The sequence below is a fragment of the Ctenopharyngodon idella genome, chromosome 6 (genome assembly GCF_019924925.1).
Source record: "Ctenopharyngodon idella isolate HZGC_01 chromosome 6, HZGC01, whole genome shotgun sequence".
In the NCBI taxonomy this organism is placed as follows: Eukaryota; Metazoa; Chordata; class Actinopteri; order Cypriniformes; family Xenocyprididae; genus Ctenopharyngodon; species Ctenopharyngodon idella.
The window spans coordinates 13,805,598-13,825,643 of NC_067225.1; the positions used below are offsets into that span (position 1 = coordinate 13,805,598).

Sequence of the window (20,046 nt, forward strand, 5' to 3'; positions counted from 1 at the left end):
GCAGAGTGGTGAGTCTCAGGACCAGGATTGAAATCCACTGCCATACATCATCATCATGCACCCATTCTAAAAGACAAATGTACCAGTTATAATGTTTACTTTGATGTGTCCAGTGTAGACAGGCTCAAACAGTTGTGGTGTGTCGTCAAAGAATGCACCCAGTGCAAATACATTGGATTATTAATGGGTTTATTAGTGAAAGTTCACTAGAAAAGAAAGTTTACTAGAAAGTTCAAGTTCACTCTAGACAAGTGTTAGTCTACTGAATTGATTACTCATGACACATAGCAATACAGTGTTTGCTATGTTGTTTGAAATATGCTTTATATTTGTAAATCTGTTAGGTGCTACTAGTGTCACAGAAACTACATACTTCACCTTTAATAAACAAGATGCAAGATGATTGTGTATAACTTTGTGAATGAGAATTGTTCAACTTTGAATATTTTTTCGATGTTTTTGACTAAGTTTGATAGAATGGAGCTCATGATGAAAGGTCTATTTTCTGCACATTACCAATGACTTTCCAGGACATGAGAGGCTGTTATAGCTCTTCTGAGGTTAATGTTGATAAACTTTGCACATAGCTGTTAAAAAGATGAAACAACATAGATGGAAGCAGCAAGAAACAGAATACTAGCGTTATTCTCTTCAAAGTAGCTGTGATAGTATTCCTGTGGGCACCCTTTGCAGGTCCCCATTCTCCTGTTCTTTAGCCGACTGCTCCTAATTGCCATGGAGGTCAGTGAATCCCACAGCCTTCTTGGAAACCTGATTGATTTGGGAAGAGTCATTCAAGTGAGTCTTTTACAAATAGAGAGAAGTGAAAGCAAAATCAAAAAGTGAGCAAAAGTAATCTCTCCCTCCTCTCATCTTCTATCTTGACATCTACTTTGTTCCTTCACTTACCTTTTCAGTGCCATAATCATATTCTCACAAACTGAGAGAAGAATATAAAAACTGTCACATTGCCACAGAAAACTATTCCAATCTTTTTTTTGTCATGATGAAACAGTTTTGTGTTATGGCTTGAGTCATTTGTTTAAAAAAAAAAAAAATTAAATAAATAAATAAATAAATATATATATATATATATATATATATATATATATATATATATAATATAAAATAAAAGACTCTAAAACCTCCCTCTGTAGACCTGTCATGCAAAATTTTTCACAGGTAGATTTTTATGATTTTATTATTGGGATCTTTGCCTTTTTATTGATATAGGACAGTATAGAGAACTGACAGTAAGCTAATTGGGAGACAGAGGGCAACAGGATTAGGAAAGGACTCAAACTTGGGTTGCCCAAAGCACAACTGCACTACATGTCAGAGTGCTGCCCACAAGGCTATTGGCTCCAGATGGTAGAGAGTGTTTCTGATTAGATAAAAAAAAAAAGTATATGCTGTTTTTTTTGTCCCATCTTATTAAAAGTCATTTTTATCTACAGTATCTCACAGAAGTGAAGTACACCCCTCACATTTTTGTAAATATTTTATTATATCTTTTCATGTGACAACACCAAATGTGATAACACCAAATTTAACACACCTCCTCCCCATTCACACCTGAGACCTTGTAACACTAACGAGTCACATGATACTGGGGGGAGAAAATGGCTAATATGGGCCCAATTTGGACATTTTCACTTAGGGGTGTACTCACTTTTGTGGCCAGCGGTTTAGACATTAATGGCTGTGTGTTGAGTTATTTTGAGGGTACAGCAAATTTACACTGTTATACAAGCTGTACACTTACTACTTTACATTGTAGCAAAGTGTCATTTCTTCAGTGTTGTCACATGAAAAGATATAATAAAATATTTACAAGTCAAGTCACCTTTATTTATATAGCGCTTTTTACAATGCAGATTGTGTCAAAGCAGCTTTACTGTGATAACTGGTATATAATTTTGGCTGCACAGCAGCTCTTAAAGAAAATGGTGTCAATGCAGGCAGATGCAAAGCACTGTTGAATATCAAATGTCAAGTGTCCCCAACTAAGCAAACCAAAGGCGACAGCGGCAAGGAACCCAAACTCCAACAGGTGACATCAGCTGGCAAACAGGTGGCAAATAGGTGTTAAAATGGAGAAAAAAAAAAACCTTGGGAGAACCCAGGCTTAGTCGGGGGGCCAGTTCTCCTCTGGCAAACAGTGCTTTGTTACGATTCAGGTAGCTATCATAAGTCTGATAGGATCGCAACATTCAAAGTATTTATTCCAGTTCAATCCAGTTGAGGATCGTATTCATCACGCCGGTATGGACGGTTTGTTGAGGAACTGTGCCACTGGCTGTCGTGTCGATGAGGCCTTCACAATGGATGATCTAGTTGACTCAATCTCTGCTGATACTTCAGGGGTGCGTTGTGGTCGTGTCAAGGCGTAGGTCCTCAATCTCACCTGGATACGGCCCGGATCCAGTTGACTACGGTAAACATCGGGAGAAACAGAAAGACTAATATTAGCGTAGATGCCGTTCTTCTTCTGATGTAATAAGTACATCTGGTGTTATAGGAAGTGTTCCCGGTTCCAGCTGACCTAATTTATGCAGCCTAATAATCCTTTAACGGATTTGAAAAAATAAATTGATAATGTGTTATGTGTATGCCAGGTTAAAGAGATGTGTTTTTAGTCTAGATTTAAACTGACAGAGTGTGTCTGCTTCCCGAACAATGCTAGGAGGATTGTTCCAGAGTTTAGGTGCCAAATAGGAGAAGGATCTACCGCCTGCAGTTGATTTTCATATTCTAGGTATTATCAGCTGGCCTGAATTCTGAGATCGCAATAGACGTGAAGGACTATAATGCATTAAGAGCTCGCTCAGGTACTGGGGAGCTAAACCATTTAGTGCTTTGTAAGTAATTAGCAAGATTTTAAAATCTATACAATGTTTAACAGGAAGCCAATGCAGTGTTGACAGAACCGGGCTAATATGGTCATACTTCCTAGTTCTAGTAAGAACTCTAGCTGCTGCATTTTGTACGAGCTGTAGTTTGTTTAACATGCGAGCGGAACAACCACCCAGTAGAGTGTTACAGTAATCTAGCCTTGAGGTCATGAACGCATGAACTAACTGTTCTGCATTTGTCATTGAGAGCATATGTCGTAGTTTAGATATATTTTTAAGATGGAAGAATGCGGTTTTACAGATGCTAGAAAAATGGCCTTCAAATGAAAGATTGGTATCAAACAGCACACCCAGGTTCCTAACTGACGACGAAGACTTAACAGAGCAGCCATCAGTGTTAGACAATATTCTAGGTTATTCCGTGAAGAAGTTTTTGGTCCAAAAATTAGAATCTCTGTTTTTTCTGAATTTAGTAGTAGGAAATTACTGGTCATCCAATTTTTTATATCAGCTATGCATTCCATTAATTTTGTGAATTGGTAAGTTTCGTCAGGGCGCGAAGAAATATAGAGCTGAGTATCATCAGCGTAACAGTGAAAACTAACGGCATGCTTCCTAATGATATCTCCCAAGGGTAGCATGTACAGAGTGAACAGCAACGGTCCTAGTACTGAGCCTTGCGGTACTCCATATTGAACTTGTGATCGATATGACATCTCTTCGTTTACTACTACAAACTGATAACAGTCAGATAAGTATGATTTGAACCATGACAGTGCAATTCCACTAATGCCAACATAATTTTCGAGTCTATTTAAAAGAATATTGTGATCAATAGTGTCAAATGCAGCACTAAGATCCAGTAACACTAATAGAGAGATAAAACCACGATCTGATGATAAGAGCAAATCATTAGTAACTCTAATGAGAGCAGTCTCAGTACTATGGTACGGTCTAAATCCTGACTGGAAATCCTCACAGATACTATTTCTTTCTAAAAAAGAACATAGTTGTGATGATACTGCCTTTTCTAGTATTTTTGACAGAAAAGTGAGATTTGAGATCGGCCTGTAATTGACTAATTCTCTAGGATCAAGTTGTGGTTTTTTAATAAGAGGTTTAATAATAGCCAGCTTAAATGTTTTCGGTACGTATCCTAGTGATAAAGATGAATTAACGATATTAAGAAGAGGATCTATGACCTCTGGAAGCATCTCTTTCAATAGCTTAGTCGGTATAGGGTCTAACATACATGTTGATTTTGATGATTTAACAAGTGTAGACAATTCTTCCTCTCCTAAAGCAGTAAATGAATTGAATTTTTCCTCAGGGACACTACAATGCACTGTCTGACGCGATACTGTAGTAGACGGTTGCATGGTTATAATTTTCTCTCTAATATTGTCAATCTTGCAAGTAAAGAAGTTCATAAAGTCATTACTACTGCTGTGCTCTTTGGAAACATCAGAAGTTGAAGCTTTATTTCTTGTTAATTTAACCACTGTATCAAATAAATACCTAGGGTTGTGCTTATTTTCTTCTAAAAGTTTTGAAAAATAAGCAGATCTAGCAGTTTTTAAGGCCTTTCTGTACTCAATCATTCTCTCTCTCCACGAAATGCGAAAAACTTCTAGTTTTGTTTTCTTCCAGCTGCGCTCCATTTTTCTGGCTGCTACCTTTAGGGCCTGAGTGTGCTCATTGTACCATGGCATTGGATTAATTTCCTTAATCTTTTTTAAATGCAAAGGAGCAACTGAGTCTAATGTGCTGGAAAAGACAGAGGCAATAGTTTCTGTTGCAACATCGAGGTCTTCTAAGCTGCCTGGTATGCTAAGGCGATGAAACTGATCAGGAAGATTATTTATAAAGCGATCTTTAGTGATAGAAGTGATGGTTCTACCATATTTATGGCAGGGAGGCAGTTTAGCAGCCTTGACTAAATGTAGCATACACGAGACTAGATAATGATCTGAGATGTCGTCGCTCTGTTGCAGAATTTCAACGGCATCAATATCGATTCCATGTGACAATATTAGATCTAAAGTATGATTATGACAATGAGTGGGTCCTGACACGTGTTGTCTGTCTTCAATAGAATTTAGAATGTCTGTAAATGCCAATCCTAATGCATCTTTTTCATTATCTACATGGATATTAAAATCACCAACAACAAGGACTTTATCTGCAGCTAGTACTAACTCCGATAGAAAATCAGCAAATTCTTTGATAAAGTCTGTATGGTGTCCTGGTGGCCTGTATACAGTAGCCAGCACAAATGTCAACTTACATAATGTTACATAAAGTACCATCACTTCGAAGGAATTATATTTGAAAGACTTTTGACTAATACTGTAAATATTACTATAAATTACAGCAACACCTCCCCCTTTGCCTTTCTGACGAGGATTGTGTCGATAATCGTAACCTTGAGGGCTAGACTAATTTAAAGTGATGTAATTGTCTGATTTTAGCCAAGTTTCTGTCAAACACAGCAAATCTAGATTATTGTCTGTGATAATATAATTTACAATAAGTGCTTTTGAAGAAAGGGATCTAATATTTAACAACCCAAGCTTTATCATTTGTTTATCAGTATTATCTCTATTTTTTATTTGTTGAACATCAATTAAATTTTTACCATTAAATGGGTTTGGAAGTTTTTTTGTTTTTACTAATTCGGGGTACAGACACAGTCTCTATGTGATAATTTCTAGGTGTAAGAGTTTCTATGTGTTGGGAATTATCTGACTTCTGTAACGTGAGGCAGCTAGCAGATGGTCGGTTTAGCCAGTCTGTCTGCTTCCTGACCTGGACCCCAGTTTGTCATGTTTCAGCTCTAAGACTATGTGCCATACTACTAGAGAGAAGAGCAGCACCATCCCAGGAAGGATGAATACAATTTCTTTTCAACAGGTCAGGTCTCCCCCAAAAACTTTTCCAATTGTCTATGAAACCTTTATTAATCTGCGGACACCACTTAAACAGCCAGCCATTGAGTGATGATAATCTGCTAACTATCTCATCACTCCGACGAACAGGAAGGGGACCAGAGCAGATTACTTTTCCTGACATTGTACTTGCGAGTTCACACACCTCTTTAATGTTAATTTTAGTGATCTCCGACTGGCGAAGTCGAACATCATTAGTGCCGACGTGAATAATGATTTTAGAGTATTTACGATTAGCATTAGCCAGCACTTTTAAATTTGCTTTGATGTCAGGTGCTCTGCCTCCCGGCAAATATGTGACTATGGTGGCTGGTGTCTCTATTTTCATGTTCCGTGTAATAGAATCGCCAATAACTAGGGCACTTTCAACAGGATTCTCAGTGGGTGCATCACTGAGTGGGGAGAACCTGTTTGATGTTCTTATTGGAACGGAAGAGTGGTGTTTTCCATGGCTAGGCCGTCTCATTGTTACCCAAGTGCCATGCTGCGCGGGCTCTACAGCCGGAACTGAACAATGTACAGAGTTCACTAAGCTAGTCGCATCCAAAACAGTATCTGAAGCCCTTACATTCTTATTATCCTCAATTAAAGTTTGGATGCATGTCTCTAGTTCTGAGATTTTCTCTGTCAGCCTGACTATTTCCCTACATTTATGACATGTAAATCCCTCGCTGACAGAGAAAGCTATACTGAACATGTCACAAACAGAACATGATATAACACTAGGAGAGGATGACATGACTCACCGTGTTTGTAGACTGATCCAACTTACCACAGCTGTTTGATGAACGTGTTGACACATACAAAAATGTGAGGGGTGTACTCACTTCTGTGAGATACTGTATTTATTTATTCAAATATAAATTTTTTTACATTTTGCAATTTGCAGTGACGTGAATACAACTCTTCTATGATTAGAATGTTTTAATTTCCGAATTAAAATTCAATGGTATATTTTAGGGTGTGTCATTTTTGGGTGAACTATCCCTTAGTATTTTGATATAGTCTTTAATTATTTCTTAAAAATATTTTAATAAAATTTGGAAATTTAAAGCTAATATCTATGAATATTATTAAAAAAAACATCAAATTTTTCCTCCAAATCAAAGACATGTCATGCAACCATCATGCAGAAGAAACATGTAATAATATAACATAGAGAGGAACCCTGCAGACTATGTGTTAAAGGGTTAGTTTACCCAAAAATGAAAATAATATAATTTACTACTCACCCTCACATCGTTCTACGCCCGTAAGACCTTCGTTCATCTTCGGAACACAAATTAAGATATTTTTGTTGAAATCCAATGACTCGGTGAGGCCAGCAAGTTAATTTACACTTTCAGTACCCAGAAAGGTACTAAAACATATTTAAAACAGTTCATATGAGTTCAATGGTTTGACCTTTATATTATAAAGCAACAAGAATACTTTTTTGTGCACCAAAAAAACAAAACAAAACAAAAAAATAATGACTTTTCAGCAATATCTAGTGATGGCCGATTTCAAAACACTGCTTCATGAAGCTTCAAATCTTTTGTTTTGAATCAGTGACAAATTGCCAAACTGCTGAAATCACCTGACTTTGGTTCTGAATCACTGATTTGAAACAAGATTCGAAGCAGTGTTTTGAAATCAGCCATCACTAGATATTGTTGAAAAGTCGTTATTTTTTTTTATTTTTTTTGAGTGCACAAAAAGTATTCTCGTTGCTTGTTGTTGGGGATGTTTTCATCCACTATGGGGTGTTTTTGAGTCTTAATTTGGCCACAACTTTCTCTCTGTTTCAGCAATGATTGGAATGATTTTTGGTGACAATATTTATATATCTTATTTTGATACATATTTTTGGAAAATGCTTTGAAAAATGTCAAAACCTCAAAAATACACTGTGGGCAAACTTACTACCCTTTCGTTATGTTTGGGATGAAAACATCCGCTAAATTAAACTGCTGTAAAAATGTATCAGATAAATTTTTAAGATTTTCAAATTTTTTTGCATAAATCTGTTAATTAACCTCAGTCCTGATCAAAGCTACTAAATGTTTAAAAAAAAAATCCAGGATTTTTACTCTTTAATTGCCAAGTTCATAAATGATGTCACTGATTTGGGGGGAAAAACACACACAAAATGACTTATTTTCAATATAAAAAGTGATTGTGGACTGGATTTTTTTTTTTTTTACCTTTTATACAGTCTTGGGCTTGTCAAAGATTAGTAACAACATTGGCTTTGATGCATTGTTAGTTTTTGTGCAGCATCAGATTTAAATTTTTTTCCTGTTCGTGGCTGTTTTCAGTTATTGACTTCCATTATAACGACATTTTTTGATTGCAAAGCCATGACACCATATAATCATGCATTCTGATTGTTGGTGGTTTTCCCTGTTGGGAAGAGGTAAAATTTGTAATTTTTACTGTTGCTCACCAGGTGGCACCATTAACCCTTTAGATAGGCCTGTGCAAAAAAAAAAAAAAAAACTTAGTTTTTTATATGGAGTTATATGGAGTACAACAGCATATTAGTGTGTGTGCGTGTGTGTGTGTGTGAGAGAGAGAGAGAGATAGTGTGAGAGAGACCTTGCGCCAACTTACCGTGATGTATCTGAGAAAATCTAAATATGCACCTCAGCTCTCAGAACTACATGGAGTAAACAAAAACAAAGTAAGTGTATTTATGCACCTGCTGCCTTTTAATGGTGAGAAGTACAGACTAAACAAAAACAAGGTAAGTGGATTTAAACACTTGCATGCCATCCTGCTGGTCATTTGATGGTGAGAAGAGCAGCAAGCAACATGAGAAAGGGCTTGGCTTGTACCGAAGTTTTAGAAATGATTATGCAGCCTGACCCCTCCAGCAAGCTGCAGGATGTATTGTCTTCTATCTCTGACATCACAGACTCAGGAGAGTCAGATCCTGATCTTGTTGTCCTCTCCAGCTTCTACTGAAGGCGAGGAGGATTCAGAGGATCCTGGATCTGGGTGGATTGGGAGAAACGGCGAAGTGTGGTTTTCCACCAACGTGGAGACAACTCCCTTTCTTCAGCCTGCCAGAGGCGTGACTCCAGGGCCGACGCGTTAAGGCAGGAACACACCAAGCCGACGCCGACGAACTAGTGGCGACGAAAGCAGACTGCGGTTTGGCTGGGTTGGCTCACATCGGCAAGGTCTGGGTCCAAAGTTGCCCTGACACACCAAACTGACGCTCAACAGCCGATGACCAAGTAGCAAGTAGCAAGTGAAATGCCTTTCCGTACCAGCAGGTAGCAGTAGCTGAACAGCCAATCAGAATGATCAGATGGCCCGACGGACGACGAGCTCCGACGCCGATTCAACATGTCGAATCGGCCGAAAAAAAGACAGAGGACCAACTTCAGCCGACAGTGCAGAACACACTGAGAAAACTTAGTCGGCCGACGAACAAAAACTGCCTTCCTGCCTTTATGCCATCACAAGGGTCCAGAACGTGGATTCTGTGTTCAGTCTGTTTTACAGAGGAGATGATTGACCTCATTGTCAGCATGACCAACCTCCATGGGCGCCACACAATGAGAAACTGGAGTTGTTGCATTTTGGTTCATAATAAATTATGTTCATAAATCTGATGCAGAGTAGATTTTTTTACAGAAAAAATGGAAAAGTGTATCACTGAAGGATTTTAAGGTTTTAAACAGGCTTTACCATCAAGAAAAGACAAGCATTTCACACATAGGCCGTCCGTACTTCTCACCATCAAAAGGCAGCAGGTGCATAAATACACTTACTTTGTTTTTGTTTACTCCATGTAGTTCTAAGAGCTGAGGTGCATATTTTGATTTTCTCAGACGCATCAAGGTAAGTGCGCAGAGGTCTCTCTCTCACTCTCTCTCTCGCACACACACACAGACACTATAATAAGCTGTTATACTCCATATAACTCCATATACAAACCCGATTCCAAAAAAGTTGGGACACTGTACAAATTGTGAAGAAAAAAGGAATGCAATAATTTACAAATCTCATAAACTTATATTTTATTCACAATAGAATATAGATAATATATCAAATGTTGAAAGTGAGACATTTTGAAATGTCATGCCAAATATTGGCTCATTTTGGATTTCATGAGAGCTACACATTCCAAAAAAGTTGGGACAAGTAGAAATAAGAGGCCGGAAAAGTTAAATGTACATATAAGGAACAGCTGGAGGACCAATTTGCAACTTATTAGGTCAATTGGCAACATGATTGGGTATAAAAAGAGCCTCTCAGAGTGGCAGTGTCTCTCAGAAGTCAAGATGGGCAGAGGATCACCAATTCCCCCAATGCTGCAGCGAAAAATAGTGGAGCAATATCAGAAAGGAGTTTCTCAGAGAAAAATTGCAGTTATCATCAGTTTGAAGTTATCATCATCTACAGTGCATAATATCCAAAGATTCAGAGAATCTGGAACAATCTCTGTGCGTAAGGGTCAAGGCCGGAAAACCATACTGGATGCCCGTGATCTTCGGGCCCTTAGACGGCACTGCATCACATACAGGAATGCTACTGTAATGGAAATCACAACATGGGCTCAGGAATACTTCCAGAAAACATTGTCAGTGAACACAATCCACCGTGCCATTCGCCGTTGCTGGCTAAAACTCTATAGGTCAAAAAAGAAGCCATATCTAAACATGATCCAGAAGCGCAGGTGCTTTCTCTGGGCCAAGGCTCATTTAAAATGGACTGTGGCAAAGTGGAAAACTGTTCTGTGGTCAGACGAATCAAAATGTGAAGTTCTTTTTGGAAAACTGGGACGCCATGTCATCCGGACTAAAGAGGACAAGGACAACCCAAGTTGTTATCAGCGCTCAGTTTAGAAGTCTGCATCTCTGATGATATGGGGTTGCATGAGTGCATGTGGCATGGGCAGCTTACACATCTGGAAAGGCACCATCAATGCTGAAAGGTATATCTAAGTTCTAGAACAACATATGCTCCCATCTAGACATTGTCTCTTTCAGGGAAGACCTTTTTCCAACATGACAATGCCAGACCACATACTGCATCAATTAGAACATCATGGCTGCGTAGAAGAAGGATCCGGGTACTGAAATGGCCAGCCTGCAGTCCAGATCTTTCAACCATAGAAAACATTTGGCGCATCATAAAGAGGAAGATGCGACAAAGAAGACCTAAGACAGTTGAGCAACTAGAAGTCTGTATTAGACAAGAATGGGACAACATTCCTATTCCTAAACTTGAGCAACTTGTCTCCTCGGTCCCCAGACGTTTGCAGACTGTTATAAAAAGAAGAGGGGATGCCACACAGTGGTAAACATGGCCTTGTCCCAACTTTTTTGATATGTGTTGATGCCATGAAATTTAAAATCAACTTATTTTTCCTTTTAAAATGATACATTTTCTCAGTTTAAACATTTGATATGTCATCTATGTTGTATTCTGAATAAAATATTGAAATTTTAAACTTCCACATCATTGCATTCCTTTTTTATTCACAATTTGTGCAGTGTCCCAACTTTTTTAGAATCGAGTTTGTAAAAGCCAGAAACTAAGCTTTTTTTTTTTTTTTGCACAGGCCTATCTAAAGGTAGTGCCACCTGGTGATCAACTGTAAAAATCACAAATTTTACCTCTTCCCAACAGGGAAAACCATCAACAATCAAGAATGCATGATTATATGGTGCCATGGCTTTGCAACCAAAAAATGTCGTTATAATGGAAGTCAATGGGGCAAAAACAGCCACAAACAGTAAATGAGGGAGAAAAAATTAAAATCTGATGCTGCACAAAAACTAACAATGCATCAAAGCCAATGTTTACTAATCTTTGACATGTCCAAGACTGTGATAAAAGGTAAAAAAATATCCAGTCCACAATCACTTTTAATATTAAAAATAAGTCAGGGGCATAATGTGTAAAATTACATAAATTAACTTGCTGGCTATAGAGGCCTCACTGAGCCATCGGATTTCATCATAAATATCTTAATTTGTGTTCCGAAGATGGATAAATGTCTTACGGGTGTATAATGACATTAATAAATGACATTATTTTCATTTTTGGGTGAACTAACCCTTTAAGATCAGCAAGACTCTTATCAGATAATTTAACTTTTTATGACAAGCCAATGTTAAAGGGGACCTATTATGCAAAATTCACTTTTATAAGGTGTTTGAACACAGTTGTGTGTCTACAGTGTGTGTAAACAAACCAGCCTATAATGGTAAAAATCCAACCACTCCTTTTTTATAATCCCCATAAATCATAAACAGTCTCTCCAAACAAGCGATTCCAGATTTCCCCTCTACTCTTACGTAAGAGTAGGGGGAAGCCCTTCCAATGACTTGTGACGATTTCCCCTATTAGCGTAGATACCGCCCTAAATGAGCCTCAGCAGTCCGCCATTTCTGTTTCCTCGCTGTAGCAGCTGGAGATGTCTGCGCCAAAAAATAAATAAATATATAAATAACATATTACAGATTACAGAAGACTTTGCTTCATTGAGGGTCAGTTCAACACTGGATTTGCACAAAAGATGATGATACATGTTTAGTCGTTGAGTAGATTTGACATGCCCTGACATTTGTGCTTTTTTTATATGCTTATAAACATTAATGACAGAAGTCTCATTACACTGCATTCAGCACAAACTAGGTTACAATAATATGTGAGCAACAAGTATGTACATGTTTGTATTTTCTGAGGCCTATCAGAATGGTCTTCATTCAGAGAGAGGAGACAGATCACGCATCATGTTAGGTTTTTTATTTTGCAAAAAGCACAACATTTTTTTTTTTTTACTCTGAGTGTATACAAATAGAAGAAGACATTTCACAGACTAGAGTGGTGTATAACTCTTAATTGTATGTCCAAAATTGACAGAGTATTTTGAGTCTCTTTCGCACTGGTAAGAATAAAACCGAGGTAGTATCACCAACGCGATGGCCGGCCCTTGAGTGTTAACTCCACGACAACGACATAAATGTATCCATTAACAATTCAGAAACGTCCAGTTGCATTCTAAAAGCTGTAACTTCTTCCTGAGTCTGTCCATTAGTGTCCGGTAGAGGTCTGCGCGGGACTGTTTTTTCGTCCCGCTCCCGTAATGGTTCTATTCCGCACGCACCCGCTCCCGCCTAAAATTCACTCTGTGTTCACCCGCTATCCGCATATAGTGATTTTCTTCCCGACCCGATGGGTCCCGCTAAAGATCGTTTCCAGAATCTCGCGTTTAAACTTCCCCTAAAGAAAGAGCGTGATTGGGGATAACAAATATAAAATGTTGCATATACAAGATTTGTATTTGTTATTTGTCTATGATGCTGTCAACACCCTAAAAAATGTCAGAGAAAAAATGTCACAAAGAATAATAGGCTAAATATCACAAAGAAAAATAGGCTAAATTAAATAGCCTACAGCATGTCCCTCAAAACTATAGGCTATGCCAAAATTACATAAACAAAAACTGTTGGCTTACTAGCTAGCCTACACTACAAAATGAAATCTTTTTTAACATCCACGCAAGAGCAGAATGACGCTGACTGACGACCATTTCAGAACGTCTCTCCTTCAAAATCTGATCACAAAGGTTGAATGTTCTCTGAAGGTGCACTCACGCAGACCTCTAATGCAAATAACATATCTTGCCAGGTTTCTCAGGACAGGGAACTGGGGACTGTGTGAACACCACCACTGCAGAAAGTTTTGTTCACTTCAAGTTCAAGATGCGCTGATGTCAAAGCATCTAAAGTACACTAAAGTTACCGACCGCAATCTGCCTTTCATTCAAAATTTAATCCCGCCAGCAAGAAATCTTATCGGTTCCCGCGGGAATGCAGACCTCTAGTGTCTGGTTTGAACATGTAAGGCTGAATACCACTACTGACAATTTCTGACATTTTGGCTGCGTGAGATTCTCCAGTTTTGTTGTTGTTGATTATCTGAAGCATGAGCTGGTAAAGCTCTGCCCTCTTCTGGAAAGGGGGCTGGGAGCGGCAGCTGATTTGCATTTAAAGGGACACACACAAAAATTGTGTGTTTTTGCTCACACCTAAATAGAGGCAAATTTGAAAAGCTATAATAAATAATCTGTGGGGTATTTTGAGCTGAAACTTCACATATTTCAGCTCAAAAAACCTTAACGTTTTCATGGGGCAGTTGTGGCCTAATGGTTAGAGTCGGACTTGTTACGCCTGCCCACTGCTCCTGGTGTGTCTTCACGGAGTGTGTTCAATACTCACTGCTGCGTGTGTGCACTTGGATGGGTGAAATGCAGTGAAATTGGCCACACGTCACGCCACGTCATGTCACTTCACTTCACAGATTCAAAGATTTATATTACATCTTTTGAAAAGGGGCATAATAGATCCCCTTTAATGCAACTGGTCTGAGGTCCACATTTGTAATGTCTTTATAAGACATTAACTCAAACATACTTTTGTCCTCTCATGGTCATTATTGTAGGACTGTGTTTCTCACTAGTCCCAACAATGTAGGTGATTTTGACGATTTGCTGTCCTTGTGGAGGCATTTGGTCCTCACAGCGTAGGCAAAAAATCTACACAGACACATACACTGACCTGTAGTGCATGTCAGCTCTAAACACAATTTATTCACACTCTCCCAAACACCATCCTCTAACTCAATCAAGAGTTATGCAATACCACACACACATTACACATACTTATACCAGCTGGAGAGGACAGTGAAAAAATGAGGCATGTTTCACACTGCATCATTACAGATTTGTTTCTTGCCTCCTCTGTGGTTATCAGATTTCCATTGTTTTATTACATTATTATGAAGCTTGTTATGCTGAGATTGTGAGCCACACCAGTGAAGCATAAACTTCATATTAAATAATTGCTTTGGGGCAAAATTAGAAAAGAAAGCATAAAGTGTAATATAAAATTCTAATAAAGAGATCTGCTTATATCAGTGCAGTGAATAATGGTCATATATTTATTTGTTTTTTTCAGCCTTTAGTTTTAACTGTTTTCTGTCCTGATTCACATTCACTCCAAAGACTCTTCTCTTCTTATTATCTAAACTCTGTTAACACACACACTCTCTCAGCAGCATAAACAGCCATGGATGGCGAGAAAAGATAGCTCTGAATGTATTATTAAAGCTCTGATACAAACTCAGTCGTTCAGCCGGGAAACTCATTCTGTCAATATTCAAACCCATATTTTCTGACCTTCTCTCTTCTCCATCTAATCATCTAGAAGTAGATGGCTATTACTGCCGGCCTGTCTCATCATGTGTCTGTCTACTGTGCCCAGATGGGAGATTTTAGTGAGCTTGTTTTAAGTGGTAGGATATTTCTTGCAAGACATGAACTGGTTTTTGACTCAAATGGGGATTTCCATAGCTTATGCCTATAGTGCAAGTTGATGTATGCATTTATGGTGATCATTTCATTTTGCCATGGCCAATTTTGTCCCCACCACTTTATGAAGTGGCTCACGGCAGGGATATTGTTAGTTTTTTTTTTTTTTTTTTTAACTCCATAGATTCATTTCACTGGCTCTAGAAGATTCTTTTCACTGTCGATTTTAAAGGCCTTGATTAAGATTTCACTTTTTTTTTTTAACTTTAGTTAGTGTGTAATGTTGCTGTTTGAGTATAAACAACATCTGCAAAGTTACAATGCTCAAAGTTCAATGCAAAGGGAGATATTTTCTTTTACAGAAATCGCTTTTTAAGGACTAGAACAAACGGCTGGTAGGGACTACATCGGGACTACATTTTACCCATATTGGTGACATCACATACCCCAAATTGTACATAAACCCTGCCCCCTGGAACATGCAACAAAGGGGGTGAGGCTGTGTTGGGCTGCTATAGAGAAGAGTTGTTGTAGTAGAGTGTTGTTGCCATGATGTCATTTTACGCTTGACTGCTTCACAAACAAGGGTCAATTCAATGCTGAATTTGCTCAAAAGATTAACATGACGGCAAGCGCTTGTCGATGAGTTTAATCAACTCCACAGCAACTACATTCAGGAACGTCCAGTTGCATTCTAAAAGTTGTAACTTCTTCCTGAGCTTCCCCAATCAGTGTCCAACTCTGTTTTGAACAAATTGAGGCTGAACACTGTTACTGACAATCGTCATTTTGGCTACGTGAGTTTCTCTAGGTTAGTTGTTGTTGAGCAACCGAAGCACAAGCTATGAAAGCTCTGCCCACTTCTGGAAAGGGGGCTGGGAGCAGCATCTCATTTGCATTTAAAGGGACACACACAAAAACGACACACAAAAATGTTTTTGCTCACACCCAAATAGGGGCAAATTTGACAATCTATAATAAATAAAAACTTCACAGACACATTCTGGGGACATCAGAGACTTATATTACATCTTGTGAAAAGTGGCATAATGGGTCCCCTTTAACGTAGATTTATTTGTAAGGGTTGATTAATTTCAATCTGTTTTAATTTACATTTTGTACTATACGTAGAGTTCTCAGATGTTTTGAGATCCGTGCTGACACATTCTGATTTAATAATGTTCCTTCTGGTTGTCATTGTCATCTAATATCCTCTCTCTTTCAGGCCCGCTATAAGCAGAGTTTGGACCCTACAGTTGATGAGGTGAAGAAGTTGTGTACCTCACTACGGAGAAATGCCAAAGAGGAACGTGTTCTCTTTCATTATAATGGCCATGGGGTGCCTCGACCCACCGTCAATGGAGAGATTTGGGTCTTCAACAAGGTAAAGCAAAAAGTATCAGGAAAAATGGGTGGAAGTCTCATCCATCATTCTCATTTTAGTGAGTGTATATATATATATATATATATATATATATATATATATATATATATATATATATATAATATTATTATTATTATTATTATTATTTTTAGTCTATCCACACACCACATAGCAGTCATTAGCAGTAGTTTGGTTACTCTTGTACTTACTAAGTTTTTAAAGTGAATTTGTTTTGCACCCAAACTTGTTTTGGAGTCTAGTTGTCAGAAATAATCTCTCTCTCTCTCTCTCTCTCTCTCTCTCTCTCTCTCTCTCTCTCTCTCTCTCTCTCTCTCTCTCAGAACTACACCCAGTATATCCCTCTCTCCATCTATGACCTACAGACATGGATGGGAAGTCCCTCCATCTTTGTATATGACTGCTCTAACGCAGGGATCATTGTCAAGTCATTTAAACAGTTTGCATTGCAGAGGGAGCAGGAGCTGGAGGTGTGTGATATTACACATGCACAATCACACATACAAACACTTACTCGTGCACACACCATCATGGTCCAATGTAAATTCAGTGTGTTATTTATGTCTGAGAAAAATGTTTAAAAACATGCTCAAGCTGCACTTTTCCAATAAGTGAAAGTGGTTGCTGATTCTGTCTGTCAAGCTTAAAAAGGGATAGTATCATAAAAGTGGTCATACAATTTGTGTACTATAGTTGTAACTCAGGGTCAACTCAAAAACAAGGGAGAGATGGATCCATACGCAGTGAGTATTAGAATAGCACCAATAAATTCAATGTGAAGACCAGAGAACAAGGGAACAAAATGACCACTCCAAAACATACAGCCATGTAGGGCAAGACTCGACAAAAAACACAGGAAACACTAGGGCTATTTATACACACATTTATATTTATAACAGGGGCTAACAAAGGACAGGTGAAGGTGATTAGTTGCTATGGGAACAAACAATGGTATCTATGGCAACAAACAAGGGTAACTGTAGAAACTAACAAGGCAGCAAAGACAAAAGGAGCTAAACACAGGAATTTAACACAGAAACAAGGGAAACTGAAAAACACATCAATATAAAAGTACTTAAACACAAGACAGAAAAACACAAAACCATAATCATGAGTTCAAATCTACTGAAGCTTTGTTTTTTCCAGAACGAGTCTGATACGATTTTTTATTTTTAGTACTTGCCGATATCGAGTTCCCATACCTGTATTTTCATTGAATTTTTAATTTTTGAAAATATTGGGCAGAGAAACAAAAATAATATTAATTAAATTAGTTGGCGTAGCAAATAGATATTTCCTTCAGTTACTTTCATGCCTAATTATGCCTGTTAAAACGTATTGTTGTTAGATTAACATTGAGGACAAAGACAGCAGTAGGTTTATTAGGGTGCTGTCACTTTAAGAGCTGCATGTATCCAACATAGGCTACTGTTACACATGTGTTTTCTTTATTAACTGTTCACTTAGGACATACAGTAACAGACTGTTTCACAAGGATACTTGCCTATACAGGCATTTTGACAATTTTGTGTGAATTTGTCCATTTAAGCACAAGAAGACATGAAAGAGAACTCGATTTAATTGCCTGTTTGCGCGCTGTCTGAGATGCAGCTTTCTGGGTGCGCACTTTGGATGTTTGCACACAGAAAACTTGAAAATGTCATGTGACTACTGTACCGCCTTCCTTTAATAATGTAGGTAACCACTCGTTATACATAAGTCATGTAGCAGTTTATGCTTTTACGCATATGTGCTGAGTGAACAATCAGCAATCAAGAGCATGCAACAGAAGTTCTCTCTTTCTTTACCGTCAGGTAATGTTTGTAATATGCTCCTTATTTATCTTCTACTCCACCAAAGTTTATAAATGTTTATATTTTTGCACACATTGAAACCTGGCACATAAAGCAAGACATGCAAGAACAAGTGTCTGTTATTGTGTGAATCACCATCTACTTTAACTAAATGGAAAAAAGCATCTTCCTGTTAAACATCTACTTTTGTGTTCCCTGAAGATCATATTGGTTTGAAATGAAGGATGTGCAAATGATGACAGAATTTTAATTTTTGGGTGAACTATTCCTGTAATAATAGTGCAATGTTTTTGAAAAATTGTATCACAATTGCACCATTTCCTCCAATTCTCTGACCTGTCAATCATAAAAAACAAAAGCTCAATCCCCTGTTCTCTCAGAATAGCAAAACAACCATTAGAACCAATTGCAGGTTTTCGTTGAACTCACTCATTGACAGACAGACATAGAGTTGGCATGTTCTCCATAAATCGATTGCAGAATTCTCAAATATATTGCTGAGATACAAAGTCAGAGGAAGATGGGTCATTCACTTAACAGAAAGAAAGACAGACTCATGGCTGGACACCATTTGCAGATATTTGCAAATTGCAAATAAAAAATGCCTTTTGGTTTAAGTACAGCATTCCCTGACCAGGAACTAAGCATCTCTCTCTGAAGGGGCAGAGAGAATTAAGACTGCCTTAAATTCAGAAAACACTTTTGTTTGCTCAGGGATGATGTTTAGATTGGTTTGCTCCATCTGCCTCACTTTTTTTTTCTCTGCAGAATGAATATTTGATAGGATTTTTAGGTTTGCTGTATGGTTGTCTCTTCTCCTGTTTTTACTCCCCCTTTCAGCGATAGTTTGTCAGTTAGTATTTCATAGCCACCATCACAGTGAGAGACTGAATTATCCATAGGCAAGTTCATGAACTGTTATGAGAGGGTGCGTATGTGCTAAGAAGTTTTGTGCTGAGAAGTTGTTGTGTATGTGCTTTAAAGAGTACAGTTAAAGAATTGTAGGCAGTGTTGTGGATCAGACATCCCTCTTTGAAAATAAAAGGATGGATGGATGGATGGAAATCTAACATCAGTGGTGAAACAGTTTGTCATTCATATATACAGTGGGTACGGAAAGTATTCAGACCCACTTAAATTTTTCACTTTGTTATATTGCAGCCATTTGCTAAAGTCATTTAAGTTCATTTTTTTCCTCATTAATGTACACACAGCACCCCATATTGACAGAAAAACACAGAATTGTTGACATTTTTGCAGATTTATTAAAAACGAAAAACTGAAATATCACATGGTCCTAAGTATTCAGACCCTTTGCTGTGACACTCATATATTTAACTCAGGTGCTGTCCATTTCTTCTGATCATCCTTGAGATGGTTCTACACCTTCATTTGAGTCCAGCTGTGTTTGATTATACTGACTGGACTTGATTAGGAAAGCCACACACCTGTCTATATAAGACCTTACAGCTCACAGTGCATGTCAGAGCAAATGAGAATCATGAGGTCAAAGGAACTGCCTGAAGAGCTCAGAGACAGAATTGTGGCAAGGCACAGATCTGGCCAAGGTTACAAAAAAATTTCTCCTGCACTTAAGGTTCCTAAGAGCACAGTGGCCTCCATAATCCTTAAATGGAAGACGTTTGGGACGACCAGAACCCTTCCTAGAGCTGGCCGTCCGGCCAAACTGAGCTATCGGGGGAGAAGAGCC

The 20,046-nt window shown here is 38.2% G+C and overlaps 1 protein-coding gene across 5 annotated transcripts in view; it reads left to right on the forward strand.

The window, feature by feature from the left end:
- Positions 1-20,046, forward strand: part of rptor (regulatory associated protein of MTOR, complex 1) — a 288,348-nt gene that overhangs the window by 100,146 nt on the left and 168,156 nt on the right. For all 5 annotated transcript variants that reach the window (XM_051898086.1, XM_051898081.1, XM_051898084.1 and 2 more), the window contains exons 5-6: positions 16,345-16,503; positions 16,845-16,991. In XM_051898086.1, the coding sequence (XP_051754046.1) occupies positions 16,345-16,503; positions 16,845-16,991 (306 nt within the window). The remainder of the gene's footprint in view (positions 1-16,344; positions 16,504-16,844; positions 16,992-20,046) is intronic.